The sequence below is a fragment of the Balaenoptera musculus genome, chromosome 20 (assembly GCF_009873245.2).
Source record: "Balaenoptera musculus isolate JJ_BM4_2016_0621 chromosome 20, mBalMus1.pri.v3, whole genome shotgun sequence".
Taxonomy (NCBI): Eukaryota; Metazoa; Chordata; class Mammalia; order Artiodactyla; family Balaenopteridae; genus Balaenoptera; species Balaenoptera musculus.
The window spans coordinates 53,715,925-53,732,133 of NC_045804.1; the positions used below are offsets into that span (position 1 = coordinate 53,715,925).

Genomic DNA, 16,209 nt, shown 5'->3' on the forward strand with positions numbered 1-16,209 from the left:
ATGTTTGTTTGCAAGAAACACAAACCCACTCAACATACCTCAAATAAAAAGAAGCTTATTCAACAGCACAGGGGTGTCTCCAGGCTGCAGAAACTCCTGGGCCTCCTGGGAACGGGGCCAAGAGTCTCCCTCTGGGGCCTTTCTCTTTGCAACAACGTTCCTCTTTCTGGACCAGGTCTTTCTGGTCCCACTTGGTTTGGGAATGCACAGAATCTCGGGGTGTCTTGACACCAGCACCAACTCTGTATGACTTTGCATGTCCAAATACTCTGACGGGGAGTGCTTCAAACTCTTAATTTATTATATTCTTGAGAGCAAAAAAGTGACTCGTTCAGCACAGTTCATGGGTTGGTTTCCAGTATGTCTCTCTGTTTGAGGAGAAACTGTAGACATCAGTCTAGTTTTCCCCACATAGATAACCAATACCTTTCTTTCTTCCTTTCTTTTCTCACCAGTAGCAATAATGGAAGTGAAGGGCAGCAGTGCTATAAGGAACAGGGCAAGTGCTGTAGGTACTCAGAGTTGGGACCAGGTCATGGCCACCTGGGTTCTTCCATGTCATGGGGAGAACAGACTACTTGCCATAGCTGATTGATCACCTGCAGGACTTGCCAAAGGGTTGCTTGGGCCCAGGATATTGGACCCAATATTCTTTTTCACTTCTTGCCATTGAGCTGAAATCCTTGATCCCATATTCCTGGGCCCACTTCTTTTGAACGTGACCTCCACTGACCTTCTTTCTGATGCTTTCCCAAATTTCCCTTTCTTGCAATTTAATATGTCTTTATTTCTCATGGCAGCCTGAAGCTGCTGAGAGGCTACAGGCCAGGGGTGTAAAACAATGTTTTTCTCAAATCTTGCCTACTTACATGACTAGCTGTGCAGTTTGGGACAAATTATTTAAAACAGGGAAGATTTTATTTTGCTTATGTGCCATATGGAACTGTCAAGGTGTAGAGCAGGAATATGTTACCTTCTGTAGAGCTCCCAAAATTTTTTTCAAAGTGGTTTATCGTTTTGGGTTCCCCCAGCAGTGAATGAGAGTTCTAGCCGCTTCACACCCTCACCAACATTTGGTATTGCCGGTCTTTTTAATTTTAGCCATTCTGGTGGGTGTGTAGTGGTATCTCATTGTAGTTATAGACATGAGTTTTTTAAGCCTTAAAAACTTGCTTTTAAGCCTTAGGTCATCCACCAATGAGATATGTGAATAGGAGCAAGATACCTAAACACTTGGAGATTCAATTTCCTCAACTACAAAGTAGGGGATACGCTTGCCCACCTCCAGAGGTTTTATGAAGATTGAATGAGATAATGATTACAAAGCAGAGGGTCTGGCTCATAAAAACCCTCAGTATTAAATAATAACTGTTGTGGCTATTGTTGTTATTATTATTGCTATTATTAATATTATTATTACTGCAATTGATATACTCCAGGTCAAGAAATCCCCTATTTGGTTAAGGTTGTCCTACATATAAAGACATTATTGGTTGAAATTGTCCAATATATATATATATAAACATATATATATACACATACATATTTTTTTAATGGTTTAACATTCTCTAAGGCAGTTGGCATTGATTAAAGAAGAATTATGAGAGAAGAAATTCATTTAATCCATCAGCAACTATCCAGTGGGTACAACCTATGTGCCCAGCACTATTCTAGATGCTCAGCTTCTTGTGGAAGGTAAGCTCTGGGTTTAAGAAGAGGAATAGACGATAAACAATAACCAAAGAGGTGAGCAAGATAGTTTTACATAAGGCTCCATGGATATGATGAAAGTAAAATGATGTGACAGAGAATGTCAGGGAGCCTACGGTAGATGGGGTGATTAGAGAAGGTCTCTCCCAGGAGGTAACATTTGCAATCAGACCTGAATGATTAAGAAGGATCTGGGCGTGCAGAGATCTGAGGCCTGGGTATTCCAAGGTTGAGGGAACGGCAAGTGCAAGGCTGTAAGGCAGGCATGAGCTGGGCACATTGGAAGAACAGAAGATCCACCGTGGCTGTAGTGGGATGGGGAGGGGGAAGCTGGCAGGGCCATGGCATGCAGGGTCTTGCAGAGTATTTTACATTTTTATTAAGTGTATTATGAAGCCGTGCAAGATATTTAGAAGAGGCATAGTGGGATCCGATGTCTCTTTTTAGGAGATTACTTTGAAGTGTGCTCTGTAGAGAATAGATAGCTGTGGGTAGAGAGGTAGGTCGGAAGGCTGGTCCTACTGTCGCAGGAGGTCAGATGAGAGGTAGTGGTGGCTTGGACTAGAAGGCGGCAGGAGAGATGGAGAGCAGTGGGTGGGTATCAGATGCATTTTGCAGATGGTTCTCAGAGAGCTCGCTGATGATGGGAGGATGAGATAAAGAGAGGAATCAAGGCTCTAGGACTGGGTAGGTGATGGTGAGGAAGAGTAGGTAGAAACGGTTTTGGGGGCTGTAGAGGTAAAGTTTTCTTCTGATTGTTGTTATGGGTTGAATCGTGTCCTTCAAAAAGATCTGCTGAAGTCTGAATCCTTGTGAACGTGGCCTTATTTGGAAATAGGATTTTTGCAGATGTAAGCGAACGAAGACGAGGTCACAGTGAAGGAAGGGTGGACCTTAATCCATTACAGCAATGGCTGATGCTGCAAGAATAACTGAGTGGAGAGATGGACATACAAGCTGGACAGAAAGGAACCGAGAACAAAATGTGAGGGGAAGAAAGTGACTCTCAGCAACTCCTGACAAATTGTCTTTTGTGGGGCAGCAGAGAAATGGGGCGGCGACTGGATTGGGAGGCCTGGGGTCCAGGGAGAGCACTGTGTTTACAGTGGTGAGTGTCTGGAGGAGTTTATGTGTATCTGAGCCTGTTGAGGAAGGGAGATGGATGATTAGGAAAGAAGGGGTACTTTTAGGAGCTAAGTCCTTGAGAACGTGAGCGGGGATGGATATTTTTTAAAATTAATTAATTAATTTTTGGCTGCGTTGGGTCTTCGTTGCTGCACACAGGCTTTCTCTAGTTGCGCTAGCGGGGGCTACTCTTCATTGTGGTGTGCGGGCTTCTCATTGCGGTGGCTTCTCTTGTTGTGGAGCACAGGCTCTAGGCGCACGGGCTTCAGTAGTTGTGGCACACAGGCTCAGTAGTTGTGGCTTGTGGGCTCAGCAGTTGTGTCTTGCAGGACCTAGAGCATGGGCTCAGTAGTTGTGGCACACGGGCTTAGTTGCTCTGCGGCATGTGGGATCTTCCGTGGCATGTGGGACCAGGGCTCGAACCCATTTCCCCTGCATTGGCAGGCAGATTATTAACCACTGCGCCACCAGGGAAGTCCGGGATGCATATTAACAAGGGTGTTTCACTCACTTTGGTAGCAGGGAAGACAGAGACAGAGGGTGGATGTCAATTTCCTATAAATGAGAGAGTGCCTTTCCACTGCTCCAATTTCTTCGTGGAGTATGAGGCCAGGTCATCAGTTGAAGGCAACGGAGAATAGGAGGTGTCGGAAGTTCCAGGAGCCAGGAGAAACCAGAAAAGACATTGGAAAGTGAAAGAGCAAACATTCCAGGGAAGGAGAGAAGAATCACAAAGAAACCAGTGCAGGCTAGTGGGAGACAGAGTGGCTTTCTTTTGATGTGAGACGGTTTCCTCTCGCCAGATCTTCGTGAGTCTGTCTTTTCCAGAGCACATCGGTGACAACTGCAGAGAGTACCCTAAACCACCAAGGGATAATGATATTACCAGCGTGAGCCTTGAGATTCTCCCCAAGATAGTGGGTAGCAGAGAGGCCTCCCTGGAGCTTTGAATAATTGTGAACCTAAGACTCTTCCTTTCCTTTCTCCCTGGAGTATTTTGAAATAGTATACTAGAAGAGGTTTGCCCCAATAGTAATAATCATTGTTATAGTAACAATTTATTGAAGAAGTGTAAAATGCTCTGTGCTTTATATGCATTCTTGCATCTAATTTCATATTCATCACATCCTCATGAGGCAGACAGCATTCCCATTTTATGGATGAGAATAACTGAGGCTAAGGACGGGTAAACGGTTTGTCCAGAGCCACATGGCTGGTGTCAGAGCCAAGTTGATTTGTTGGAAGCCTGTGCTCTTACCTCCTGTCTATTACTGAGACATGTCTGGGTCATTTGAATATAAATCTTCTCTCATGGATAATTTCTCAGATATATGTAATAGCCCACACATTAAATTGTCTTCCCATTGGGAGATAGAAAAAAAGAATTATAGCCCCCCAAATTCTCCCCCTCCAGTTGCTTCTTCTGCTCTGTCTCAGGCAGAAGGGTCTCTCTTGTGTGTTTTGGAAGAGAGGGGGTCCCTTGAGCGGTGGCTAGAGGCATGGCTTTCCCAGAAGCGTGATGGAATGAATGGAACCCCAAGAATACGTAGTGACATAGGATTTCGGTTCTGTCCTAAATCACAGGTTAGTCATACTGGGACTTTGTATCATTACTGAACCTCTCTGACACTGTTTATTCATCTGCAAAATGGAGATAATATTGTCTTCAAATATTTTCCTCTAGATAATAACAGGCATTCGTTGCCAATGTCTCCATGTAAGGGCACCTGATAAAACTCTATAAGACGGTAGAGTTTTTCAGCACCATTCCATTGACCACCCCCCACACTAATTTGGACGCACTCAGAGGAAGCTCAGTGTTTTTTGCAGAGTAGGAGAAGAGGTCAAGGGTCAGAGTGGAAACCAGGCCCCAGTCACCCCATGGCTAAGCCACTCCCTAGAAATCTGCATTGCGATAACAAGAGAGGGTCTGAGTAATTCACAGATTTCCTGATTGACCCCTGCGTCTACCCTAATCTCCTAAAAGGTTTGGGGCAAGGAAGGATTCTTCCCTCCCTGCATCCTTTGTCTCTTCTACCCAGGCCTTCTTCAGGCCTCCTCTTGGCCAGGGTCCTGCTCTCGATGAGACACAACTGAAACGGTGTCATAGGCAGAGATGGGAATTTGGTTAGATGCTGGGCATCTTTCCAAGAGGATTACAGTCAGCACATCTAAAGAGAAAATAAATGGCACACTGGGGTCCCTTGAAATAGAAATCAACCTCTGCACTCTTTCCTCCAGTACAGAGGAGGCCGTGGGCTGCGTGGGCACTGGGGAGAGCTCTGATCTGGGAAGATGCGGATTTTTGTCACAGCCAGCAGTGATCTTGGACTGTTCGTTCTCCCTTCCGAGCCCCAGTTTCCTCATCTGTAAGTCTTGAGGCTAGAAAAGGTGACCTTGAACGCTCCTTCAGTTGTAGCATTCTCTGATTTTATCCCAATGGCTGGAGGAGGAGGAGGGCTTCATGCTTCTAAAATCCCTGAAGATTAATGCCATCACCAATAAGGCTCCCCCTCATCCCCTTGGTAAATAATTAGGATGCGCTAGAGATGTGGTTTTCAAACTTTTATTTTTGAGTCATGTAATACTTCCTTTTTAAAAAAAATCTTACCCCAAAGCATATGTAACATATAAGAGACCACAACAGAGCCCCCTATTGCAGTGGATGAAGTTGACCTAGAGTTTGCCCTTGGCCACAGCTGGAGACCTCTACAGAGTACATATTGTTGTTTTTGTTTTGTCTGTTTGTTTGGTTTGGTTTCAGGCACCAAGTACCAGTTTTCTTAAGTCCAAATTAACCAAACTGATGATTCAGAGGACATTAATTTGAATTGAAAGGGGTTCTTTTATGAAACACTTTCTGGAGGATTTGTCCCCTAGTGCAATGGTTACCAAGCTGTATTCTAGGTTCGGCCCTTACTCCACCCTGCTCGAAATGCTCATTCTTCTGTATCTGATGAGATTCCCCTACTTTCCTAGGGCACAACGGTAATAGGATGAAAAGCACCAAATTGAAAGTCAAGATCGGGGGCGAGGTGGGCCAGTTTCCAAAACTGTCTCCCAGTGTGACCTTGACAATGCCTCTCCTCCCCCTCTCTGGGTTGACGTTTCCTCCTTTGTCAAATGAGAATATTGGGCAAAGTGGTTCCCATACTGTTCTGGCAATCTGGGATTGCTTACCCGAGCCCTCACAGCCGTGGACACCTGGCCTTCACCAGGTGGGCTGCACACCTGGCCCCCATCCCCAGGTCTCCTGGCTATGGAGTCAGCAGAGGGAAGACGCCAGAGGGGAGATCTTTGGGGTTGCCCAGAGTACTTGCCAACAGCTCTGCTGACTGCATCGACTCTGGAGGAAACAGTCCCCATGTGCTTGTGTGAGCAAGCGCTAGAATTGTCACAGAAAGCATTCCCAGCAGCTGCTCTCTCGAGATTTTTAAACTAGTCGTTGTCAGTGCAATCTGCAATTCGACCTGGCCTGCCCCCAGTTTACCTTGGTAGAGCTAGCTCAGAGCTACTTTATTCACTCAACCAAAGATGACTGCATGGAGGAATGCAGGCCTCCTGGCTCCCAGCCCCAGATCCCTCGTGGAGCCATATGTGTGTGCTCTTGGGACCTAGAAGGGTAGGGTTTCCTGGGGGAAGAGCTCTCAGGCCAAATAGCAAAAGCCCAAGCTCTCTGCAGCTCCTCCTCTTGATCTTTCTGGCCTGAGGTCAGCTGAGGGCACACACAGAATAAGAAGACCCCAGGGAGTTCCCTGCATGGGAAAGAGGAAAGACCGTGGTCTCGATGTGAATAGGAGCTCCCATTTATTGAGGCTTATCGGTGCGGAGTATTAGACAAAACGATTTATACACAGGATCTCATTTAATCCTTACCACCATCCCGCCAGGTGGTTATTAGGGTCTGTGTTAGATAAATGCCATGTTATTTACACAAGGAGAAGTGTCTCCTCTCACTTCCTGGCCCCTGTACTTCTTTTTATAAAATGACTGTTATTAGAGGGGTTTTTTTTTTCATATTAGGAAGTACAAAGAGAAAAACAAAGAATGGCCCATGATCCCACTCCCTTAATCCCCAATAAACTCTGTCAACAGTACAAAAAGAAAAATAACACATATATGTGTTTAGGAAATTCAGACAGTACAGGAAGTAATAAAACTCAAAGGTAAACACATCCCTTCCTTCCAGACCCTCTCCCCAAAGGAAAGATAGTTTTAGTATTTCGTTTGGAAGGTTATTTGCAGAAAAAAAAAGTTTTGTACAAACCAGTCTACCTGCAACAGGTCTCTATATAGTCTCTCTGTGTATATTATTTTCATTTTTACTTTACATGAAAGGCATAATACTGAAACATTGCCCTACACTCTGCTTTTTTTTCCACTTTCTATACCTTAGAGCTCTTCCCACATCGGCACACACAGACCTGCCTCATTCTTTTTAACAGCTGTGTAGTATTCCATTGTTTGGACAGATTCCAGTTGACTTAGCCCCCCACTGACAGAAAGTATTGCAATCAATGCTGCACTGTCTAGCCTGGTTCATATCTTATGGAAAAACTTGAGAGCATATATGTAGGGAAAATTCCTAGCAGTGAGATACTAAGTCAATGGCCTGTCCTTCAAAGAGGCACCACTAATTTATCCTCCCACCAGCAGCAATGAGAAAGCCCATTCCCCTGGCACTGGGTCTCATCAAATGCTTCAGTTTTGCCAAATCGATTCATCTTTTGAAAAAGACAGCTCAGGTTTTGATTTGCATTGTCTTAATTATGAGTTAAGGTTAATCACATTTTTATATCTCCCTTGACTTAAAAATTTTTTTCTTTCTTTTTTTGGGGGGGGCGGGGAGGGTAATTCCCTATTCATATTCCGTGTGCATTTTTTTCTAGTATATTATTATTACCATTGTTGTTGTTGGTTATTGTTATTGATATGATGGAGCTTTTTGTAAACAAAGGGAAACCCCTTTCTCACACGTTAAACCCCAGGGTGTTACATGTGTTTTGATGTTGGTCTGTGGCCTGTTTTCCCGTGAGGAAGGTCAGCAGTGAAGTGGCTGCAGAGCAGGGCCCTGGCCAGCACCATCAAGCTCCCTGCCACCTTCCCAGAGACCAGCTCCCTGTCTGTTCTGAGCGCATGCGACGCATTGCAAGCAGGCTCTAAAGATGGAGCACTGTTCCCGCTATCGCGGAAGCTACTTCTGGTTTTATTTCATCACAATAATATATTTTTATTGCCCTATTTGCATACCAGATTTTCCAGGGCAGCTCCAGTGTCACTCACATTTATTTAGGTCAATAAAGACAATTTGTTAAATGTTATGTACAATCTAATTTACCAATCTTTTCTTAATGAATTTTTGGATCTGTGTACTGTAAAGATTACAAATAAGTACATCCATGATTTTAGAAATTCTGTAGTTCTACTCCTTGCTTGACAGATTTCATCACTGGGCAGCTTTTTCTTCTCCCAATGAGGACTTGAGGATATTTTAGTCTCTGAGTTCTTAAAAACCGGAAACTCTCTGTTTCCTTTATTGTTGGAGAATAATTTGGAAGTGAGTGAAATACTTGGGTAACCTTTCCATCTGTGTGTCTATCGATCATCTATTTAATCTATGTATTCGTCCATCATCTATCAATGAATCTATCTATAGCTATCTTAGAAACAAAATAAAATAATTATTTAGGAGTCAGACATGTCCCCAGAAGTATCTGTTTCCCTGAAGTCAGTATTTATCACATCCATGAATTTCTTTGTACTTGTATAGCACTGCATTTGCACATATTTAAACAATATAGTGGTGTGTTGCATGTTTTAAAACTCTCTGTGATGTCATCCTGTTTGCCTTCAGCTAGTTCAGGGTGGTTCTCAACATAACTAAGAATCGTCCATTTTGATACTTACAGCTCTGATTCATTTTATCTGCACCATTGTATAGGATTACATTGTCTGAATATACTGCGATTTATCCCTTTTCTCCTGGTAGGGAATACAGGGGTTTTTCCCAGTTTGTCTTTTTTAGAAACAATGTTGTCCATGAACTTGCTTGTGTGTATCTCCCTATGCGCACGCGTGAGGATTTATCTCGGGCGTAGACCTGAAGGTGAAATTGCCGGTTCTGTGGTGCATCTGTTGTCAACTTTATTAGCCGTCACCAAAGTTCCTTCCAAAGCAGTTGTACCAATTTGCACTCCCACCAGAAGTGTGCAAGAGTTCTTGTTTCTGCTTATCCGTGTCCAGAGTCCCAGGCATTTTCATTTTTGCCAGTCTACTGGGTGTGAAATGATATCTCATTATGGTTTTAATTTGAATTTCCCTGATTACCTGTGAGATGGAACACCACTTTATGTGTATTGGCTCTTCCGGTTTTCACTTCTATGACTTGCTTATTCATCTCTTTTGCCTGTTCTTTCTATTGGGTTGTTTTACTTTCTTAATAATTTGAAGTTATTTGTGTGTTCTTGATATTAATATAAATGTATGTTTCTATCCGTTGACTTACGGTTTCATGATTGCTTTTGATGTATCAGAGTTTAATTTTTTTCTGGTTTATTAATGAGCACGGACTTTATTTACATTACTGGTTGATATAGAAGTCTCAAATTGTTAAAGTTCGACAAAAAGAAGCATACTTTTGCTTTTAGAAGGTGCTTTTACCAGAAACAGATACAAACAAACAAACCAAACTCAGCAAAACGAGAAAAAACACTTCTTGGATTCTTTTTTTTATTGAGGCATAATTGATATACAATATTATATTAGTATTTGACATTTATATACGTTGCAAAATGATCATCATAGTAAGCCTAGTTACCATCTGTCACCGTGCAGACTTGATACAATATTATTGACTATATTCCCCATGATGAACTTTATACCCCCATGACTTATTTATAACTGAAGTTTGTACTTCTTCATCCCCTTCAGCCATTTTGTCTCTCCCCCATCCCCTCCCCTCTACCGAAATAAAAGTCTCAAAATTCTTTAAAAGATGGCTTCACTTTCCGTAGAGTTAGTGTTTTATGAAGTTGGCTTGTGTTTTCCCCTTTTTTTCCTAAATGGCATTTCACCAGCATATATATATTTAGATATCTGTCCTTCGAATATATAGTCTGATATTTGACTCAAGACTAAAGGCTTCCACCTGCTCAAAAGAAAATCTATTAACTTTTAATTATTGTTTCTGAATTATCCCTTCTGTCTCTCTCCTGGGCATCTTATTTGAAATAGATAGTGACTTCTGGAGTTGTCCTTTCTGTCTCTTCCTTCCTCCCATCCTTCTCGTCTCTTCATCCTTCCCTCCTGAGTACCCAGTGCATCTCTCTCGTTGGAATTGTCTTCACCAACTTCTTCACTATCCACCCAGCCGTCCATCTTTGCAACTCAGGCAAACTGTCCTGATCAGTTTCTTCCCCCACCCCCCCTCCATGGCTGTTGATTGAATTTCACCGATGCGAAATTCTCTTAAATCTTACTGAGGTCACCATTCAGATATTACCTTATTTTTTCCCTCCTGTTTCTTGCAGCAAATCTCTTTTATAGAGAAACTTTCTATTTACTCAAGGTCGCTTTCTCATCAGAGCCACCAGCATCAGACAACTCCAGCAACCCAGCCCCAGACCTCTCCTTAGCTTTCATCTGCCTCCCACCTGGGGACCATTGTCCCTCAGTGCTGTTCCTGTGACTCCTGACTTCTGAAGGATGCTGATGGTGAGAGGGCAGGGGCAGATCTGGAAGGGGCCACGTCATCCAGATGCGGCTTTGCAAGTTTGGTCCAGCAGGTGGGGGCAGGCACACTCTCTGTGCAACCTGAGACCACCCTTGTTCCTGATCGGGGGCTGTGTGTTTGTGATGTTGCCACGTGGGTGTGTATTCCTGCTACTTACGTGTGCTCACAGAGCTCCCGCTTACCTCTGCCTGGAGCTCTGCTGGATACAGGGCCATTTCTCTGGAACTGCAATTTGGGCAAAATTTGTACTCCTTTAGCTTCCTGCCTCGATGGCCAGCAGGAGGGCATGGACTTGGGGTCATAGCTGCAGAAAAGTGAAGGGGGTGGCTCTTTGTGTTATGGCTAAAGAATTCTGTGATACCCATTCACACCATTCACATCGTCGACCCTTGAACTCTGCACATCCCCAAGGCAAAGAAGGGGCATTGCCTCTCCTCGCATCTGACCGTCCACTTGCATAGGGCTTCAGTTTACCAACCATTCTCTTCACACTGCCTTTGAAGGAAGTGATTGTTCCTTTGGAGGGCACAGAGAACGTAAATCATTCTAGACCTTGACCTCTTCGCATTGGCCCGGATCTGGCTGAAGACTGACCTGCCCATAGTTCTCTGAAACACAGTGGTTCATAAAGTCTGGTCTCTGGACTTGTGACCATCATCAGCATCACCTGGGAACTCGTTAGAAACAGAAATTATCAGGCCTCACCTCTGACCCACTGAATCAGGAATTCCGGGGCTGGGGCTGGGCAATCTGTGCCGTCCAGGTGAGTCTGACGAACTCGTTTGAGGACCACGGCTCGAACAAAAGCTGAAACTGCCACCATGCCTTTTCCAGCTTTCCCGAGAGATGCTGTTGAAAAATATAAAGGCTCCCTGGAGACTTGGGTACCCAGTGACAGGTGTCTAGACTTGGTTTTTGTATTTACTTTTCATTTGAACTCAGTATTTTCCAGACCTGTTTGACCATAGAATTCCTTATTCCTGTCATGTGCTCCTGGTCCTGCCTCATTCCCCTCAAAACCTCAGTACGTGAAACTCCACACGTCTGAGATCCAACGTCTGTGAACTTGGGAATCATCACATGGGCTTCTCCTGGCTTAGCGTTTCCCCGGGGTCCTGGCTAAAGCCTCAGAGAAGAATCACAACTGCACTTGTTCAGACTGAGGGGTGAGCTGGCTAGGGGGAGGGTTGTAGAAAGAGTGTGGATTTAGAGGCGGGTAGACCTGGTTGGGATCCAGGGTCCACCACTGACTAGCTCCATGAACTTGGGAAAGTGACCTTTTCCCACAGGGCTCTTGTGAGGAGTAAACGAAGCCAGGTGCGCAGCACGGAACTGACATGGGGTTTGCAGTCAGAAGACCAGGATGCTAGTGATGGTTCAGTCATCTTCCGACTTGACACCCCTGGCCTCAGTTTTTCCATCAATAAAGTGGGGGAATAATAATAGACAACTTACCACTTGGTAGTGATTAGAATTTTAAGGAAATAATATATATGAATGATCTTTGTAAACTGCATAATGCTACAGAATGTTCAGCTGCTACGTCAGATTAAACCGTGTTTTCAGAGGCTCTGTCCCTTTGTCTGGCACATAGTAGGTGATCGGGTGATTTAGTTGGCTTTCAGTCAAGCACAACCCCAAAGCAGTAGCGCAGTGCTTAGCCCTGAGGGACCTTGTTCCAGCTGACAGATAAGAATGAATTGAAGTAGCAAAGGCACCGTCTTATGTGCCATCTTTCTCAGAATTGATTTGTTTATCAAAAATTTTATTTATAAGGAGCACAAAAATAAACCAGCCCAAACTCTGCAGGATGTAGCAGAGGTTCTGAATTAATGAGGTCCAAATTTATGAGGGTTCAGAATTGTTACTTCCTTTTCTTAACTCTTCTGTTGTCGGGAGGGACAGTGGGGGGGAATGACCCCTCCACACGCCCCTTGTCCCTCTCTCCTTCATCCCCTGATGAAGTTGCATTTTTCCAGGACTAGAGTTGGATTTCTGGAGCTGTGACATGGCTTGGGATATGGGCAGAAGCCTCTTAGTTCAGCTCCAATAATTCTTTTCTATAAAATTCTGGGTTGTGACTACATTATTTTAAAGCAAGGGAGTTCCTTGTGGAAAGCTGTGTGCCCTGAGGAAGGAGGTGTTTATTTCCAGAGTGGAGGGCATGAGGGAAACAATGGCAAAATTCTCTTATATTCTTCATGCATCAGAATCACCAGGCTACTTGATAGAAATGCAAAACCCTGAGCCCCATCCCAGATCTACTGACTCAGAAACTCTGGGGGCGGGGCCCAGCAGGTGTGAACCTGCCCTTCTGGTTTTTCTGATGCACACTCAGGGTTGAGAACCTTTGATCTGGGAGAAGAAGGAAGGAACAGGGCCAGCTGGACGTCACTCTTCAGAGGAAGGATGCTGGAGTCCGGAACCTAAATAGTGGGTGGTGCTGGGCACCCATGAGGACCCCAGCAAATGTCCATTGCACCCACCTGAACAAACTGAAATTCAGTTGTTTATCCATTTACTCTAGGGCAGTGGTTCTTCTTCCCTGTGGCACATTAGAACCACCTAGAGACCTCGTTAAAAATACCCTGACCAACTGAACCAGAATCCCTGGAGTAGTGTCGAGACATCTGTATTTTTAAAAGCTTCCAGATGATTCTGACACGCGCCCATTTTTGAGATCTAATGCAGAGGGTGCCTCGCTAAGAAAAAATGTGATTTAGGTTGTCTTTACATTTATCATAGATTTTTCTGTTGGAAATGTATTTTACCTATTTATATTATAAAAATTACATACTCATTATAGAAAAAAAACTTGGAAAATACAGAAAAGTTGAAAGGAGAGAAGCAATAAGACTCATGTTCCAACTCTCTAAAGGTGGTAGTCAGTATCAGGTGTGTTTTCTTTCAATCTGTTTGTTTAATACACTGGTTTGCATTTTTTTACCGTGTTGTGATCATACTTAATATAGCATTTTCTTCCACTTTTTTACTTAACATTACATCTTAGGTAGTCTGCACATTGTTATAATTGTAAGTACAGTTTTTAATATGCTCTTGTGGCAACATGACAAAAATACGGCTTTTCTCCATTTTCACATGTGCATAGTTCAAGATGGTGTTTAGAGAGGCCTTCTTTTCTTTATAATGCCTGTATTTCAAGCGTATTGTGAAATCCTACTTTGAATATCAGAAACAGAATATTAACTCTTTCTCTTCTCTTTGAATGTCTTCTCCCAGGGTCCTAATCTGTCCTCGGACTTTTCCTCACCCCAACCCCACAGGTAGATGGATAGATGAGGCTGATGAGGGATAAAAATCTTACTACAGAAAGTTGAGAGAGGAAAACACATAAATATTTTCCCAGTGTTTTAGAGCCACCACCCTACCTCTCAGCCTCAGCGGATATTGGATTTCTCCTAAGCCACAAGGCTATAATTCATAGGATGAGGTGTGATTCATAAACATACACACACATAGAGCATTCTGATCAGACCCGCACTTCTACGCTTTGTAAAGAAAGAAACCAAAGGAATAAGACAAGAAAAAGAAAGAAGGAAGCTGGAACAAAGAAAGGATGGTAGGACAAACAGACTGAAGTTCTGATGTGCTCAGTCAGAAATGCCAAAGTCAAGCCCTTTTTCCCACCTCTCCTTTCAACATAAGCTTCCCAGAACTTTCTTCTTTGTTGCACAGTTATATGTGCGTGTACGTGTACATGTGTGTGTATATATATATACACACATATATGTGTATGTATTTAAAATGGTAATATATATAAAGTATGTAATACTTATATATTACATACTTCATATATGTACTTTATATGTTTATAATATATATTATATATAATTTATAAAATAATATATATATATATATTTTTTTTTCCTTGATTGCTTTTACCTTCTGACTCAGCTGCTGATTTGAAATTAAGTTCACCATCATTGTTGGGTGAACTGGAGCAGCAACGTTTGTCTTCTTGTTGGTGTCATGGATGTGCCAGGTAATTCTGCCCCATCTTCTTGCAGGACATTATGGGAAGGATGCTTACCGAAGTGGAGGACCTGATCTCCATAACTTCATCTCATCTGGATTTGTCACGTTAGGAAGAGGACACACGAAGGGTACAGTGGAAACCATTTTTTACTAAAATACAGAGGTTGCCTAGGGAACCCCTAGATCTGAAATGTGAAGATGGTGTGGAGGCCAGAGGCTGGTCCGGGACAGGATAAGATGGGTGGTTTCCATGGCTACTTATCCTGGTGACATGTGTGGCTTCTGAGAGGAGTGACCAGGAGGTCACAGGTGTGACTTTAGAAGGCAATAATAGACTTCCAAGAGGTATGCGTCCTGCCCCGCCCACGGCGTGGAGCAGGACACAGATGCCAGTGGCTCCCCGTGGGAGGGGACCACAGGTGGCATGGTGGGAAACACTGCCGACAGATGTGGCAGCATCTGCAAAGTGTTTGTTCTCCTCTTGGCTATTATTCCTTTCCATTTGAAAGCCACATTTTATAAACTGATGTCAATGTTCTGTACTGTGGGTCTCAAAGCCAGCGGGCATGTCAAGAGTTTTGGCGTCCTAAGTGTGTCTATGTAAATGCTCCATGATGGGCACACAAAGGTAGAGGTTACACAGACCTTCAAGCCACAAGCTGAAAGTTAACGTGGCATTTCTGCTGAGCTGCTTTATGACCTAGCCGACAGCTTGCAGAGCATCTGTGCAGGGGGTGTGGCATCTTCGATTCTGTCTTTTGTTTAAACAGAGTTCTACTAGTGTTGTGAGCATTCTGTCATATCAAGAGTAACTGGACCCCTAACTCCTTTGATTACCTTCCTAACACCTGTGTACTGTTATAGACAACTGTGAATTCTGTTGTAGGGATGGTATATCCCTGTCTTCCCCTGAAATATGTGTTTGTTTTAAGTGTGAGTGAACAAGGAACTTTGCAATTTTTTCTTACATTCCATGCACCCAATTTTTAAATTCCCTATGTGATGTTTGTTCATCCTATAGAGAAAAAAAAATCTGTATCTGTGTATGTATTTTCTGTTGTGTCTCTTTGTGTCTAAATAAAGTTTATTGAGGATACAGGATACAGGTGGCATTTGTGGCTACTAAGAGTTGCAGAATCAAATTGGGACCAGATGGCTCGGGAAGGGGAAATGGGCCTCACAGTTAACTGGTAAAAGACACAATCCTTGACGTACTCATATCAACTCAAGCCTGGGATATATGACCCCCATGTCATCTGCTTTGTGATAATTATCTATCACTGTGAAACCAATTACTCTAAAATGTAGCATTTTCAACCAGTAATAAACATTTCTTATCTCATATAGTTTGTGTGGGTCAGGAATTTGGGAGCAGCTGAGTTGGGTGCTTCTGGCTTGGGGGTCTCTCATGAGGTTACAGCCAAGGTATCAGCAGGGGTTGCATCAGCTGAATCGGGCTTGACCGGGGCTGGAGGACTTGCTTCCAAGGTGGTGCACTTATATGGTGCTGGCTATTGGCAGGAGGCCTCAGTTCCTCCCCGTGCCATTCTCTCCAAGGTTACTTGAGTGTCCTCACAGCATGGTGGCTGGGCTTCCCCAGAATGGGTGATCCAAGAAAGAAAAAGACAGATGCCACAGTGTCTTCT

At 43.6% G+C, this 16,209-nt stretch overlaps 1 protein-coding gene across 4 annotated transcripts in view; it reads left to right on the plus strand.

Moving 5' to 3' along the window:
• SHISA6 (shisa family member 6) overlaps positions 1-16,209 on the plus strand; it is a 266,393-nt gene that overhangs the window by 104,832 nt on the left and 145,352 nt on the right. For 2 of the 4 annotated variants that reach the window (XM_036838421.1, XM_036838422.1), the window contains exon 3: positions 14,596-14,691. The exons of the other annotated variants lie outside the window; for them this stretch is intronic. In XM_036838421.1, the coding sequence (XP_036694316.1) occupies positions 14,596-14,691 (96 nt within the window). The remainder of the gene's footprint in view (positions 1-14,595; positions 14,692-16,209) is intronic. 4 annotated transcript variants of the gene reach the window in all.